At 45.6% G+C, this 15,580-nt stretch overlaps 1 protein-coding gene across 1 annotated transcript in view; it reads right to left on the reverse strand.

Moving 5' to 3' along the window:
* The window catches only part of PXDN (peroxidasin), a 90,356-nt gene that overhangs the window by 22,802 nt on the left and 51,974 nt on the right, over positions 1-15,580 (reverse strand). The window contains exons 7-14 of the mRNA XM_049784898.1: positions 13,640-13,809; positions 11,352-11,469; positions 9,219-9,388; positions 6,636-6,908; positions 4,679-4,795; positions 2,742-2,900; positions 1,666-1,778; positions 1,001-1,157 (exon numbers count right to left, since the gene is read on the reverse strand). Coding sequence (XP_049640855.1) covers positions 1,001-1,157; positions 1,666-1,778; positions 2,742-2,900; positions 4,679-4,795; positions 6,636-6,908; positions 9,219-9,388; positions 11,352-11,469; positions 13,640-13,809 — 1,277 coding nt within the window. The remainder of the gene's footprint in view (positions 1-1,000; positions 1,158-1,665; positions 1,779-2,741; positions 2,901-4,678; positions 4,796-6,635; positions 6,909-9,218; positions 9,389-11,351; positions 11,470-13,639; positions 13,810-15,580) is intronic.

Here is a 15,580-nt window from a genome sequence, read left to right on the forward strand (position 1 = left end):
TCCTCCCCCCACAAATAAAGAACAAGCAAACAAACGCAACTAAATGCCAAGACAATGTTGCTGTCCCAGAGCTCCCGGTCTGGGAAAAGCCAATTTGTTACCCTGGCTGTGGGGAACGTTAAATAAAATACAGGCATGCAACAGGATTGTGGCCGCCAGACAACCTCAGCTTCTATGTAACAACACAGAGACCAGCACAGAATTCCAATTATTCCATGAATCCAGGATCTGTATGAAGGTCTAGAAACACAGAGCTGCCCTGCTTGTTGGTACAGAGAAAGCTGCAGAGTCCAAAACATGCTGAAGATTAGCTGGAATTTTGGGTTAGACCACAGAGACACAAGCTGGTGAATAATGGTTTGTCCTAGATGCCACAGGAAACATAGAAAAGATGTGGAGAGTCCTCAGAAAATTTGCATTGCTAGGAGGGTGAAAGTAAGAGACTGCCAAATCAGCACCACCCAGTGCAACCTAGGACACTTCAGAGAACAGAGGCTGAGGAGCTGGCTTATCTCTGGGCTGCAGATAGCATTCAAGGAGAGGGTGAAAGGTGGCCATTGGAGGCTGACATCAAAGATACTTGGAATTTAGCTCATCCCAGGATTATGTGATGCCAAGCCCAGAAGAGAGAGAATGGGATCTTGACAATATGGATGGCATCCATATTCCCACAAATTGACTGTAAATTATATGTTGTCAGCTTTAAAGGGTTGGGGTGACGGCCAAACCACCAGATCACTGCTGAAGGAAAAGCTTTGCTGGGCAAATCAACCGCAGTGGCTTGTGGTCTCTCCATAGTAGAAGAGGAAGCTGGGTAAATACATCTGGCTTGGCTCTGCCCACCACAAAGGACTGCATATATCAGGTAGCAGCCCTCCCCACACAACTATATGAGGGGTGCATGGTCTCTCATAAAACCCATCTGAGTCTGGACTGATGGGACCCAGGTGCCCTTTCTGATACCCCTCACCCACTCAGGCCATATGCAGCATTGTCTCACCATTCACGCTGAGCACCATGCTGACTGAAGCCTGCCCGATGGTGTTCCTGGCCACGCACTCATAGCGGCCTGCATCTGCTGTGCCAACATCATGGATGGTCAAATAGCCCTCAGGGCTGATGTGAAACTTCCCACTTTCAGTCACCTGAACCCCATCCTGCAGTGAAAGAGAAACAGAATGAGGAATGAGACTAAGAAGCAGAAGCTGTTGAATATGAGGGTGGGGCACGGACTCCCTCTTTAGGACCTCACAAATGCTTGTGCCTAGAGCTGTGAGCAGATCCATCAGAAGAGAGAAACTTTATTCCATCTGCCCAGTGCCAACACAGTGAGTCCTCCTACACACCATGGTGTTTCCATGGTGGTGATGGGGAAGAACACTAGGGAAGCCAAGGCACAGAGTAAGGGTCCTGAGTTGCCTGAGCTGCCCAGAGGGGTGGGGCAGCTTCCCTACGGATTATATGCCAAGAACCAAGCAACAAGATTTCTTTGCTTTTGCCCCTAGAAGTCTATGGAAACGAGAACATCAAGTAGGATTTGATTTGGTTCTTCGGAAGGCATACCCACAAAGTTGTACCCTCCCGGCTCACAATCTTCCTGTCCCGGTGGAAACAGCTGCAAGCAGAGCAAATTCCTGTCACCCCCACTTTTTAGCCAAGCAGTACCTTGTTCCAGGTGATGGCCGGCTCAGGCTCCCCCTGAGAGCTGCATGGAAGCTGTACGTTGGTGCCCACTTCAACTGTCATGTCGCTTGGGATGCTGGCAAACACTGGGGTGACTGGAAGACAAGGGGGGCCATTGATACACATGGGGAAGACCTGCAAGTTCTACCAGAGAACTTTCAGTGAGCAAAGACCTCTAGGCCAAAATCCTGAGAGAACCACACCCCAAAAGGTCCTGCTGTGCCTGGGGAAAAAAGTTGAGGCACCAAGAGAAAGCTTGCCCCACTCCCCACAAACTGACTCCACTCTGCAGGAACCAGAATTGCTGAATCCAAGGCCCAGGGCTTCAAGAAGATGAACCAGTTTAGAAAATAAAGTGGAGAGTGTTCTCTGTCAGGCTCCAATTTCTTAGATTGCCCTTCTCTAAGCATTAGATGAACCCCTGTGCCATCATTTTCAATTCTTGATGAAGGCCCACCTTTTATTCCTTGACTCCTAGAAACCCAAGGCCATATAGGCCTCTGATAGCTCCTGAACAAGTTAACAGTCAGAATGGTGCCTGACATCATTGCAGGGACTGGCCACATGTTCCCTTTATGAGAGTCAGAGATACTTCTAGAACCATCCCAGAAAAGGGAGGTAGAAGAAGCTAGAGATAGCTCTATGAGCCACAGTGCAGGCTTGGCATGCAGTGGCTGCAGGATCACTGCTAGGAACAACCCCAAACCAAAACATGAGAAAGGGCATAGAGAAAAGTTCTTCTGTAAAATTAACTAGCCCATGGAAAACCCATCAGATTTATTTTGCCCAGTTGGCCTTAGCCTAACTGGGCACAAGCTGCATCCAAACTAAATAAAAACGAAGTACAAATCAGTGAATGTTCTCACTAGTTAAGTGGCAGAGGAAATGAGCCATGTTGTAAACACACACAAGGGCCTGCCTGTTCCTCACCCAAAGGAAGAGTGGTTCTCTACTCACAGGCATGGATGCTATCCAAATGCTGGCTACAGATTTTGACTCTCTTGGTCACTACAGGTCTACACACCCAGCAACTGGGTCCCCAGGGAGGAACCACATACCTCTGGGCTGCACTGTCAGGTGGGCCACCACCCTCTGTGAGCCGATGATGTTGACAGCCTGGCACTCGTACTGACCCTGGTCATGGAGGGCGACACCTGAGATCCTAAGTGTTCCCGATGACAGCACCAGGTGACGTCTGTCCACAGACAGTTGGCTCCCTGAGAGGAATATGTGGGAAAAACAGGGGCTGCATCAGTCACAAGGGACACAGAGAATGAGGTAAAAAATGGGGGCAAAGAATTCAGGGGTTGGCAGGCAAAACTTATTGAAAACAATACAAGGACCACACTAAAAGGACCTTTATCCAAGTTGGGAGCCAGACTGTCATGTGTTCTGCCCTGCCTGGATCAGGAAATCCTGTGTTCTCCTTCAAATACCCATGTGTCATGCCTGACATGCAGCATGGGTGGGGAAGGCCAGACCATGAAACCAAAAAATATTACCCTCCAGAAACTTCCCCAGAGAGGGATGGAGACATCCCTCAGAAGGACTGTGCTAAGGGGGAGCAGGAGAATGGGCTTGAGGTCTTAGCACATATGGAAGCATTCTGGACAGGCTGGATCTAAATAGACAGAGTTTAGGGGAGACACAGCATGGGACTGATATTAAAAGGCAACTGGTGCCCCAGGAAGATTCTAACAACTAGGGGAAGAGCTCCTCCTTCCCAAGCACAAAGTCCATGAAGAAATGGAAAGTAGGTACTGTCTGAAGGACCATGACCCAAGTAGAGATTCTTCAGGAACTTGTCCTAATGTTAGGATCAGAGCCCTGCAGGTCCAGCAATGTCAGCACCTGCCTCCAGTCCAGCAAAAGCATCCAGGCTGTTGTCAGCCCCTAGGGGAACCACAAGCACTCATATCAAGTCAAGGGGTCAGAGGTGACCAGCTAAAGAAAGAGACTTAGGATCCCACTTAGAGCAACAGTATGACTTGTGGAGACAGCTCAATAGTCTGATGCATGTTCTTGGCAGGCAGAAAGCTAGGACTCAATACAAGGCACTGTCCACTATAAGTAGGTCCTGAGCATCCACCAGAGTGGCCCCAAAATAAAAACAAAACAAAACAAAATGGGAAGGAAAGCAATATGACCATCAATTGCAACCCTGAATAGAAAAAAATGATAAGAGGGGCTGGAGCAATATTATAGTGGGTAGAGGGTTTTGACCTGGGTTTGATCTCCAGCAATTCAAATAGTCCCCCAAGACCTTTCAGGAATGATTCCTGAGTAAAATTAGGAGTAAGCAGGGCCAGAGAGATAGCATGGAGGTAAAGCATTTGCCCTGTATGCAGAAGGTTGGTGGTTTGAATCCCGGCAACCCATATGGTCCCCGGAGCCTGCCGGGAACGATTTCTGAGTATAGAGCCAGGAGTAACCCTTGAGCACTGCCAGGTGTGACCCAAAAACCACCCCCCCAAAAAAGGAAAAAGGAATAAGCCCTGAGTACAGCCACTTGTGCCCCCTCCAAAAGAAATGACAAGAGAACTTGGAATTTAGGTAGAATCAAAAGATTTTGCTGACTGACCAAGATTCAATTTCTGTCACCAAATAGTTCCTCAAGTATCACCAGAAGGGATCCCTGAGCATGCCTTGCTGGATGTGGCCAAATACTTCTACCCCCTTCACCCCTGAAAATGTCATAAAAATTTCCTAAAGTCAAGACTTATTTGCGACTACTTAGGGGAAGATGGAAATAACGTAGCAAAAGAATGAATATCCCCAAGTTCCTTTAAGGACAAATCTATACAGGTTTTGCCAAGATACAACATGTAAGATTTGTAAAAGGGACACACAGACCCTAGGACTTGTCAGAGTTCCACCCTGATCAGAAGACTTGGGGGTGCCCTATGGGGGAAGACAGAACCTGTTTGCCATTGTTGTCATGAAGTAGAAGCAATGAGCAAGAGGCAGAGCTAGGGAAGCCCAGTGCACACCTCACCTCCTTTTGTCCAGGCGATGACTGGCTGTGGGTAACCTTTGGCCTCACAGTGGAAATCAACTGTCTGCCCCTCGATTACAGTTCGGTCCTGGGGTGTCACCGTGAACTGAGGAAGAGCTTTGGGAAGGAACATTGAAAACATGACACTTTCATGACAATTTTTTCAGGAAAATGCCCACATGACCATTATCTTTTCCTCCAGGAAACATTCTGCATCAGCACCAAGAAATGAGGGGCTGGCAAGCAGCCCCAGTCCAGGGTGCAAGGAGAAGATACAGAAGATGCAACACTGGTGGTGGGAATGGCCCTAATTCACTGTTATTATATTATTATATGCCTGAAATACAACCATGAAAGATTTGTAATTCACAATGGTCTCAATAAAAAATTGAGAGAGAGAGAGAGAGAGAGAGAGAGAGAGAGAGAGAGAGAGAGAGAGAGAGAGAGAGAGAGAGAGAGAGAGAGAGAGAGAGAGAGAGAGAAGGAAACCAGAGCTGCAGCAATACCAGAGTGTGGAGGGTATTTTCCTTGCATGCGGCCCACCTGGGTTCGATCCCCAGCATCCCAAATGGTTCCCCATATCTGCAAGGAGTGATTATAGAGTGCAGAACTAGGAGTAACCCCTCAGTGATGTCGAGTGTGGTCAAAAAACCAGGACGGAAAAAAAAAAAAGAGAATTGAGAGAGGCATAGATCTCTGTGCTCTGTTGCATCTCACTGAGAAAGTAGAAAGACTCCGGCCAACTTGTCCAGCTACCACAGACAAAATAGCAGTGAGGTCCATTTCAACATACAGAAGTGGACTGATGCTAAGAGATTTATTTCACTTGCTAAAACTTTCATCACTTTTGCAAGTAGTTAAAGGAAAAAAATGCCATCTAGGACTAGAGAGAAAGTTTAGCAGGCTAAGCATATGACGTGTATGTAGGAGGACCATGCTCAGTTTCTCCACCACAAGGTCCTCCTGGAGCAGTCAGAGCCAGGAGGAGTCCAGAATGTGGCCTCCAAGCCCCCAGCTCTGTTCTATCAACGTCATCTAAATATAACTTTGAACAGAGATAAAAGTCATCATTTAGAACTGAAGTGAAAAAATTAAGCCACTTAACAGAATGCCCAGTATGCTTTAATTTTTTTACAAGTTACATTCACACACAGAAAGTTAAAAACCAAATAGCATAACTACTAAGATTATATGTGCCCCCAAAAGCCAGAAAGATGAATTAACAGCAAATTATGAGTGTAGTGGGGTCTGGTGGAGGCAGGAAAGGTGACAAAGCTGGGAATGGGGAAGCAAGACTGTCTATATATTTCACACCTATTTCTATACAGCTTCCTGACAAAGGCTGCTGCAGTTCTTTAAAATAGCTCCTAATTAATACAGTAATAGCTGCTTAAAAATACAGAGCCTAATTATTATTTTTTGTTTTGTTTTGGGATACACCCAGTGTTGTGTGGGGACCACTTCTATCTCTGTGCACATGGGACACTTTCAGCAGTACTGCATGGAACATGTAGTATCACTGAGATATAACTTAGCTAATCTAAAGCACAAGTGTGTGTGTGTGTGTGTGTGTGTGTGTGTTTGAGTGTGTATGTACATAAACACATGCTCCTTAATTGCTGCTTGGGCAGTTATTGGAGGTAGACAGGACTTCATTGAATACTCGCATGTATTCTTGCATTTGACAAACATTTATATATGCCAAAGCTCTAAGACTATGAATAATATAGTTGCTAAACAACAACGCACCATCCTCCAGAAACTTCCTTCAGAAAAGAACTCACTAAGTCACATGCAGCATCAGTGAGTAGTAAGGGTCAAGAGGAAATTAAACAAGTTACAAGGCAGTGGGACAGGGTGGAATGGCAGAGAGCAGGCAAGAGGAGCTAGAGAACCCTGTGAGCTGCTTCCGGAGTAACAGGATACGCAGAGCTCCTCTCCAATGGCTCGGACTCACCTTGAACAATGATAAATGCCGTGGCATGAATAGTCTCAATGTTATTGGCTGCAAAGCACGTGTACTCGCCACTGTCCTCCTGCATGACATTTTGTATGTAGAGGCCCCCAGAATGAGTGATGCTGATGCGGGGGTCCTCGGGCACAGGTGTGCGGTCCCCTTTCGTCCAGGAAATGCGTGGCAGAGGGTGGCCTGTGGCACTGCACTCGAGAGTGACACTTTCCCCAACCAGCACTTCTGTGTTCTGAGGCTGAATGACAAAAGTCGGCCGGGCTGTGTAATGAAACAGATTCTGGGTTCATTTCTTCTAGCTTGACAACAGGAGTCTCCTCAAAGGCTACCCAAATGCTACTCTTTAAAAATTTCCCAACAATCAAGTTTCACATATACTCAGCACTTCACGGAGATATCACATCTGTCCATCATTATTATTGCACAGCAAGACCCAGCTCCGGACTATAGATGGGCTTTGCAGACCATGGTATGTCTTGCTACTATTGTCCAGCATTATAGCAAAAAAGAGTAGCTACCAAATGTAGAAAAATGAGATGGATATATTCCTATAAAACTTAATTTACAGGCACAGAAATTTTTATTTCATATTGCCAGGCACATAAAATTTTTCTGGTCATGTGAAGATATAAAAACCTTAATTCAGAATTTATGTAAAATAGGCATGTGGTGAGGCCAGGACTGCAGATTCCAGCCTCATGATATGTAGTCCTTGGTGAGGCCCTCACTCTGAAGTCAACTCTGTCACAGATCCCAGGAAACCCTTTACATATGCTTTAGGAAAGACCACCAGTAAGCCCCAACAGACCCTAGCTCACTGACTAAGACATTTGTTCCCAAGACATGAATAAAATTCAGGCCAGAAGTTGCTAAATTTGGAACCTTGCAGGTCATGGGAAGGTAGTCAAATACTCCTCTCTTGAAATTAATTAGCCTGCTAACATAGCAATTCTCCTAATTATGTTCATTCCCATCGTCTGTTATGACTCTTTGTTCTATAACATAAAAAATAATGTTACTCTGGCCAGTGTTTTGTGGGTTTTAAATATGTGCTCTCTCCATTGCCAGAGTTAACTTCTCATGGTATTGGTTCACAGTGCATGTCTTTGCCAAATGCCTTGGGTAACAATGTCAGACTAAAAGTGTTGATTCAGCACCAGGATATTCCTTCTGCTTTCCTCTTGACTAAAAATTGATGACTAGAAATTTTTCCCTTCACTCTGCCCCCAATTATAGGGAGTACTTACTCATTCATAATTACTAAAGATGACTACACTGAGAAGTACCAAGCAATATACTGGCTCAGGTTTTTTTGGGGATGAGTTTTGGGAGTCACACCCAGTGATGTTTTATAAAGGCCAGAGCAATAGGGTACCAGGGAAACAACACCTAGATTTGTCAACAGCAGAGGGAACATCTTCCCAGAAGCAGGAGCAAGGCAGCTGTCCAAAATCAACTTAGTCTCTGTCTACACTGAAGAACAGAGTATCCCATGGAGATACAAAGCAGACTGCATGCTTTCTCCAGCAAAGGGGGATCTGGATCATCCATGTGACTCTCTTACAATGCCTCTACTTTTTAGAAGACTGAAGATCAAACATCACATGTGCATGGCTGAAACTTGGTTAGACGTACATTGATTCCAGGTCCCAAATGTCCTTTCTATGGCTCATGATATCTTTATAGATCAAATACCAATATTTTTGACAGAGGAGTTTTGCATAAAAAATATGGGTTTGAATTGGGGCAAGGAGATGGTACTGTGAAAAAGCCTTTGCTGGGTTCAATCGCAAGCATCACAATGGTTCCCAAAGCTCTGTAAAGAATAATCTCTGGGGTGGGGGGTGTAAAGTAATAGCACAACAGGTAGGACATTTCTCTTGCAGGTAGCTAATTCAGATTTCATCTCAGGCATCCCATATGGTCCCCTGAACCTGCCAAGAGTAATTTCTGAATTCAGAGACAGGAGTAGGGCCTGGAGAGATAGCACAGCGGTGTTTGCCTTGCAAGCATGGACCAAAAGGTGGTTGGTCGAATCCCGGTGTCCCATATGGTCCTCCATGCCTGCCAGGAGCTATTTCTGAGCAGACAGCCAGGAGTAACCCCCTGAGCACCGCCGGGTGTGACCCAAAAACAAAAACAAAAAAAAAGAAAAAGAGAGAGAGAGACAGGAGTAACACCTGAGGGTCACTGGATGTGGCCCAAAAACCAAAAAGAAGAAGGATCTCTGAACACCATTGGGTGTGGTCTTCAAAACCAACAAAAACAAACGTTTGGGGCTTCTTTTCATATAATCAAAGCCCTTACCACAAAAGTTTTCACCTCCCTGCTCTCTAGTAGCAGTGATTGGATGTCACGAAGCAGCAAGTTGATCAGGTAAGCCCACATGGTTGTTTAAACCAGACTAAGGACTCAATGAAAACCCAAACAACAGTGGAGAATTCCCTGTGAGCCTATTCCAGAAGGCTGCTCAAGACCTTGACTTTCTGGGATTACCTTCGAGAGAAATAGTGAACACTATGGAGATGGGCATTTCTGGGAAGAACCTTGTGCCAAACATGCTCCACGTACCTGGGGATCCAAAATACCTGAGGGTCACCTCGTGCGTCTTCACTTCTCCGGCCACGTTCTTCGCCATACACTGATAGATGCCCTGATCTGTCTCCTGCGTGTTCTGGATCATCAGGGTGCCATCGTCCAGCAGGTTTAAACGGGAGTCCGTCTTCATGCTGAGTTCATTACTGCAAAGACAGAGGCGAGTAGGTTCATTCTGAAGTCCTCCCAAAAGCCTCACAGAAGCCACATTCTGTTGGTATTTCTGGGGCAATTGCCTGAGTCCATGCCTGCCAGGACTAAGCCATCACTAATCATTTCAGATATTTACTTCCAGTACTGACATTTGTAACATTTTAAACTGGTCCTACTTTCAAAGGGTAAATGAGGAGAGTGGATAAAACATTCTTCTTTGTTTCTAACAAATTCACTTAGCCCAATGGAATAGAAGCATTTATTCCATTTCTAGATGGGATGCTAAAAGCATTTTATATGGATAAAATCCTTTTACAAAACATCACCCCTGGCATCCAAACAAGCACATCCTAGTGTGATAAGCTTCTCTCTATCACTTAGAAACGCCTCTCAATCTGGCCCATTCCACAAGGGACATTTGTCTTTACACATGATATTTTGGGTATGGAAGCAAGAGTTGCCTTGGGAATTGTTAATGAGGTCATTAGTGGCTCAGTTACTTTTCACACTGTGTGTGTGTGTGTGTGTGTGTGTGTGTGTGTGTGTGTGTGTGTGTGTGTGTGTGTAGGACACAGGTGAGACAGAACCACATTGAGATAGGCCAAAGGTGAGGCTTGAATTAGAGGGGAGACAAGATTTATTATGAGACAGGCCCATGAGTGTAGAAGTCCCTCATGTGGGTCTCTAGTAGATCGAGGGTAGATCCCTGCAGGAAAGGCAGGGCTGGGGCCTTGAGCTATCATTTCCCCATACTCTGCAACTCTAACCTATAATACTGATTAGTTTACTCTTATAAAGTGTCCCTATGAAGAGCTTAGGCGAACAAGTGTTTCTCTTTAAATGCATAGTCAATAATCTCTCAGAATCTCCTGTGCAGACTCTGGATTTCACATTTAAACTTCATCCAAGACTAGAAGTGTCTGAAAGTTCTTTTGCACAACCCTGGGCCCAAGTCCAATACCAGCTCAGCTATGAGCAAAACAAGTCCAGACCTTGGGCAAAATTCACATCAGGGGGACCTGGCTCCATCTTCATTTTCTATTTGACAGCACTCAAATATTGTGCGCACACTTCTCTGCTGGACCTCTCCACAAACATCACTTGGCTGAATAGCACAGCACATTCCACATATGGGGATATCGGGTGTGGCATGCAGCCCAGGTCTAGAGCCCAGGAAGACTCAATCAATGTCTGAGCACCAAACTTGCTCCATTAAGACAAAACTGGACCAGAGCTGCATGTGAAAATGCTGAGAGCTAAGAACACGGCACAGATTCTGCTCAGGAGAACATCTGCTCTCCCCCAGAACACCCAGGGAAGCATGACATGGTGACCTCCTGTGAAGGAGTCCCTTTCAGGCATTCAACTCTCACTAAAAATCTGGGAGTGCTAAATGAGTGTCTAAAAGACCTCAAGGTCTAAGCCTGGCCCCCAGGAGTGGCTGACCCCGTCCATATTAGTGTCTCCACATCTCACACCAAATTGCTTGTGCACAAAGAGGCTTCTGTTCAAGAGCAAATAGGACACACACAAGAAGAATTTGTGCTGGAGGCCAGAACTCTCCTTCAGCGAGTCATGCCTGAGCTCTGCATACAATACAAAGTGGGGGAAGCCAATGGCTAAACTTGCCACTCCACCAGTTGAAATGCACAGGTAGAGAAGACCCTGGAGAACTCCTCTTTTAAACCATGGGCATGGGGGAAGCATGAGTGAGACCCCTTAAGTGCAAACATGCTGAGCAGATCCACATGCAGTCCACAAAGACCCGAACAAAGCAGAAGCACCCCTTGCCCAGCTGCTATTTCACATCAGGGAAGAGACAAAGCTTTTGTCTCCTTTATATGTACTCATCTGCAGGGTGGGATCTGGAGGGCCTAAGGTGGTGAAATGTGTAGGCCAGCTGCAAGGAATAGCACCCCAAGTGCACGCCAGGGCAGACATCCAACACCCACTCACTTGTTCCTAAGCCAAATGATCTCAGGCTTGGGGTTTCCTTCGGCTCTGCAGGTGAAGAATACGGTATTCCCCGAGGTAACGTCAGCATCCTGGGGCTCAGATGTAATCCGGGGCCTTTCTGTGCAAGAAATGGTGACATTCTTGTTCTTAATCCATGCAGTGGAAATAAACAGGAATTCCACTAAATTCCATAGGTTCAAGAGAAAAATCACAAATGTTCAAACTGCAAATAAGCCCATCATTCTCTTGTGCACACTTATTTGAACCAGGAGTCCTGTGGGGTGCGGTTGTTTCCTTCAAAGTAGCTATGTATGTCCACCCTGCAGCCTCCCAAGACACAGACACCAATAGCAGTGCTCAAGTCTGCCCTCTTCTCCTCTTCCTAACAAGCATTATTGTGTTATAATTAAGAATTTAGGTTATAAGGTAACAATAGAGTTGACATTTACAGTATTATAGTTACTGGCTTTCCTTCATGAACACATGCCCATGACCCTCCACCACTACCCCTAGTCTGATCACCATTTTCCCTCCTCTCCCCAACTGCTTTCTAATTAGTTCTATAATATAGGGCCAAGTGTTTATCATGGTTAAATCCTGTCTGCTCCTTTGTTTTAAGAGCATATGTTTTTAAGAAGTAATTTGATTCATTCTCTTTATACCTCCAGGCATTCATTATCTGCAAAGGATGTTTGTTATGGGAATTGAGAAATCAGCAAACTCTTAAGTGTGTGTGTGTGTGTGTGTGTGTGTGTGTGTGTGTGTGTACTTCCAGCACTGGCATAGTGTTACCCAATCCAAAGACATAACACACAATGAACATCATGAGCACTGTCCAGCTCTCTACTCCTCCCAACTATACTACGTGCCCACTGGAGCCTCAAACCCCCAACAACTCTGCCCTTGCCCTTCTCTCAACCCCACTGCATAAGGCACCTCTGGGGTTCCCCTCCTTGATGGTTCTGAGAGCAGCTTCACAGCACTGCTCTCAGTTTCTCAAGATCCACACAGCTCACTAGTGGCTATATTAAATGTCTTTACCCCCACTTCCTGTCTAATTCCTGGGTCAGGGCTAAAGCTAGGGAACAACGGGAAAGCTGTAGTCTCAGTGCTTGCTCCAGGAAAAAAAGTCAGCCCTCAAGGGACACAGCTGGAAGAGGGAGCCCCCAGACACCAGCTGACCCCTAAAGATCTTCTGGCAGCATTAGAGTAGAAATACTGTACTGGATTCAAATTCCACAGGGCACCAGAGAATCTTGGGTACACTATGGACATTGTAACTCCATGAACTTCCATGTGCCTATCCCTTCTAATGGAGCAAGTGGGGAAAAAAATCACCAGGTTATTGCTGTTACAGGAAAAGATCTGAGTGCCACGAAATCACAAAGGCTACAAACAGGGAAGACCCAGGATTGGCTCAGGAAATTTTATCCAATTCTACTCAGCACTGACACAACCTAGCTGAGAGAACAAAAGTGGGGGGATGATGGGGGATCATCCATGGAAACTGGCCTTTGCCCAGGAAGTCTCTATTAAAGAAGTAAGCAGGAACACCCCTCCCTGCTTGCTGCCAAAGATGTCAGCTCCAAGAACGCAAGGCCTGGGACAACTAGAATCTCAAGCCTTGCTCTTCTGATATAAATCAACTTCAGTAGAGAAGTTTGTGAAACATGGATGGTGACAAGGGGAGTTATGCTACAAATGAAATGACTTATGACGGATGTTAAGTTCTCACTTTTTATTTTTGTTTTATGACGTTTAAACCATTAATGATATACTTTGAAGACATCAAAGTCAGCGACCCCTAAAAGTTTTCAAAAGAAAAGAAAAAGCTGAGCAATTCCTTGGCATGAGAAGGAAGATTCTGCTCTGCAATTTGGTTTTGTTCCTGTCTTGTAACTTTTATTGGGAAGGTGTGAAGCATGTTTAGGATAGGACACAGGGGCCTGGGTTCATCCAGTGTGGCCTCCACCCACTCAGGGTGTCAACTCCTCTCAATGCTGCAGCTGACCACACTCACACCAACCTGAATCCCTTCATCCTCAAGATTCCTGCAGCCTGCCACTGTGGCTCTGTAAAGCCAAGATCTTGAAAGGGAGTAAGAGGGACAATTGGCTTCATTCTGCTCTTTTTCAAGGAACCTGAATATAAACCCCAGTGTACCAGGCAATGGCTGCTGACAGGTGCTCCAGCACAGGGCTTTGTCAGGGCCCTCAACACCTGACATGGAGATGAGCCAGTGTCAGACAAAGAGAGAGCTGAGCATACCCTTAGGGGCTCACACTCACCACAATCCAGCTCTTCTGGGGTGATGGTGGCCACGGAGCGTCCCTGGATGCGCCGAGGATACTCACAGGTGGCGGCTGCCTGTGCATTTCCTGATTCAGCATAGGTTTTCAGCAAATCTGCTAGCCACAGGATCTCACAGTCACAGCGGAGTGCATTGGAGTCCAGGCGCCTGTGGGGAAAGCAGCGACCAGTGAGACAAACTGAGCCCAACATACTTAGCAGACTAGCAGCTGGAGGCCCGTTGTGTGGGTGTTTTCGGAGAGCGAGCTGCAAGAACAGGTCTGAGCCAGTCCTGCTGTCTAGGAGGGCAACCACAGTCATTGAACAACAGACAGAAGAAACCAAGAAGGAGAAGGGGCAGTCACATGACAAGATGCCAGTTAAGGAAGACCCACAATCCTCAGAATGAGGCACCAGTCAGGACTGGCAGCAATGTAGAGAGAAAATGCAATGGGAGAAAAGGTCAACTTTCCCAGTGGAACCCTCCAATTCTGAATCCTGTCTGGCATCCAAATCTAGAATGACTGAGCACAGTCAAGGGTAGAAAGAGGAAAAAGGCAGGTTGGGGTTGGTTAAAGGACTAGTCTTGTTCTAAACATAGGAAACTGGAAACAGAGAGAAACATAGAATGTTCCAGACACATGGCAGGTGCCTGCCTGACTGCCCTGAAGTTGGCAGGTTATTTCTGGCAGATTCTCAGAGTTCTCCCATAGCTATCATGTATGGGAACATTTTCCATGTCTCCCCTGGTGTGAGATTTTCAGGATGGATGGTCATTTCCTCATCCTAAAGGGAAGAGGCCTGAGCAGGGAGGAAGGCCTGTTGTCAATGCACTGGCAGATGAAGCAGCAAGCCAATGGCAGCTGGTCTGGGCTGGCTTCCCTGAATTTTCTAAAGTCTGGCTCTTGGTACAGTCTCAGGAATGCCTTACTGGAAATAGTGCCTTCCAGACCAAGAGGGAAAACACAGACATTAAATAATGCCATTGCTTGGTACTACAGCATTCAATTCTATTGTAAGGAAGCATTCACTACAAGAAAGCCATTTAGAGGGGCTTTTAAGAATGAGAGACTTCAGTCCACTGAAAATATTTATAGGAGGACCCAGTTTGATTCCTGACACCATATGGTCCCTCAGCCTGCCAGAGTGCAGAGCTAAGAGTAACCCCTGAGCACTGCTGGGTGTGGCCCAACAACCAATCAATTAATCAATCGATAAAGTTTTAAAAAAAGAAAATATTTACAACTGTATTTGCATAAATGGAGGGAAATACAGTAGAGACTTTTTTCTGGCTTTAGTTCTATCAGTAAAATATGTAAGATGTAATTAAAATGGAAGAGTTTAAAAACTGAAAATAATGTCTTCCTGGTCAACTAAAGTAGAAATCTATTCCATGGGGCAGGAGCTGTGGCACAGGTGGTAGAGTGTTTGTCTTGCATGCTCTAATCTAGGACAGGCTGAAGTTTGATCCCCTGGCATCCCATACAGTTCCCAAGCCAAAGGCAATTTCTGAGTGCATAGCCAGGAGTAACCCCTGAGCATCAAAGGGTGTGGCCCAGAAGAAAGAAAGAAAGAAAGAAAGAAAGAAAGAAAGAAAGAAAGAAAGAAAGAAAGAAAGAAAGAAAGAAGGACGGAAGGAATGAAGGAAGGAGGGAAGGAAGGAAGGAAGGAAGGAAGGTAGGTAGGAAGGAAGGAAGGAAGGAAGGAAGGAAGGAAGGAAGAAAGAAGAAAGAAAGAAAGAAAGAAAGAAAGAAAGAAAGAAAGAAAGAAAGAAAGAAAGAAAGAAAGAAAGAAAGAAAGAAAGAAAGAAAGAAAGAAAGAAAGAAAGAAAGAAAGAAAGAAAGAAAGAAAGAAATTTTTCATTCTAAGGAATAGACTGCACATTTTTTTGTGTGTACAAATGTCGCTCCCAGTGATGATTATTCTGTTGTTTTTGGGGG

Source organism: Suncus etruscus, chromosome 12, assembly GCF_024139225.1.
Source record: "Suncus etruscus isolate mSunEtr1 chromosome 12, mSunEtr1.pri.cur, whole genome shotgun sequence".
NCBI lineage: Eukaryota > Metazoa > Chordata > Mammalia > Eulipotyphla > Soricidae > Suncus > Suncus etruscus.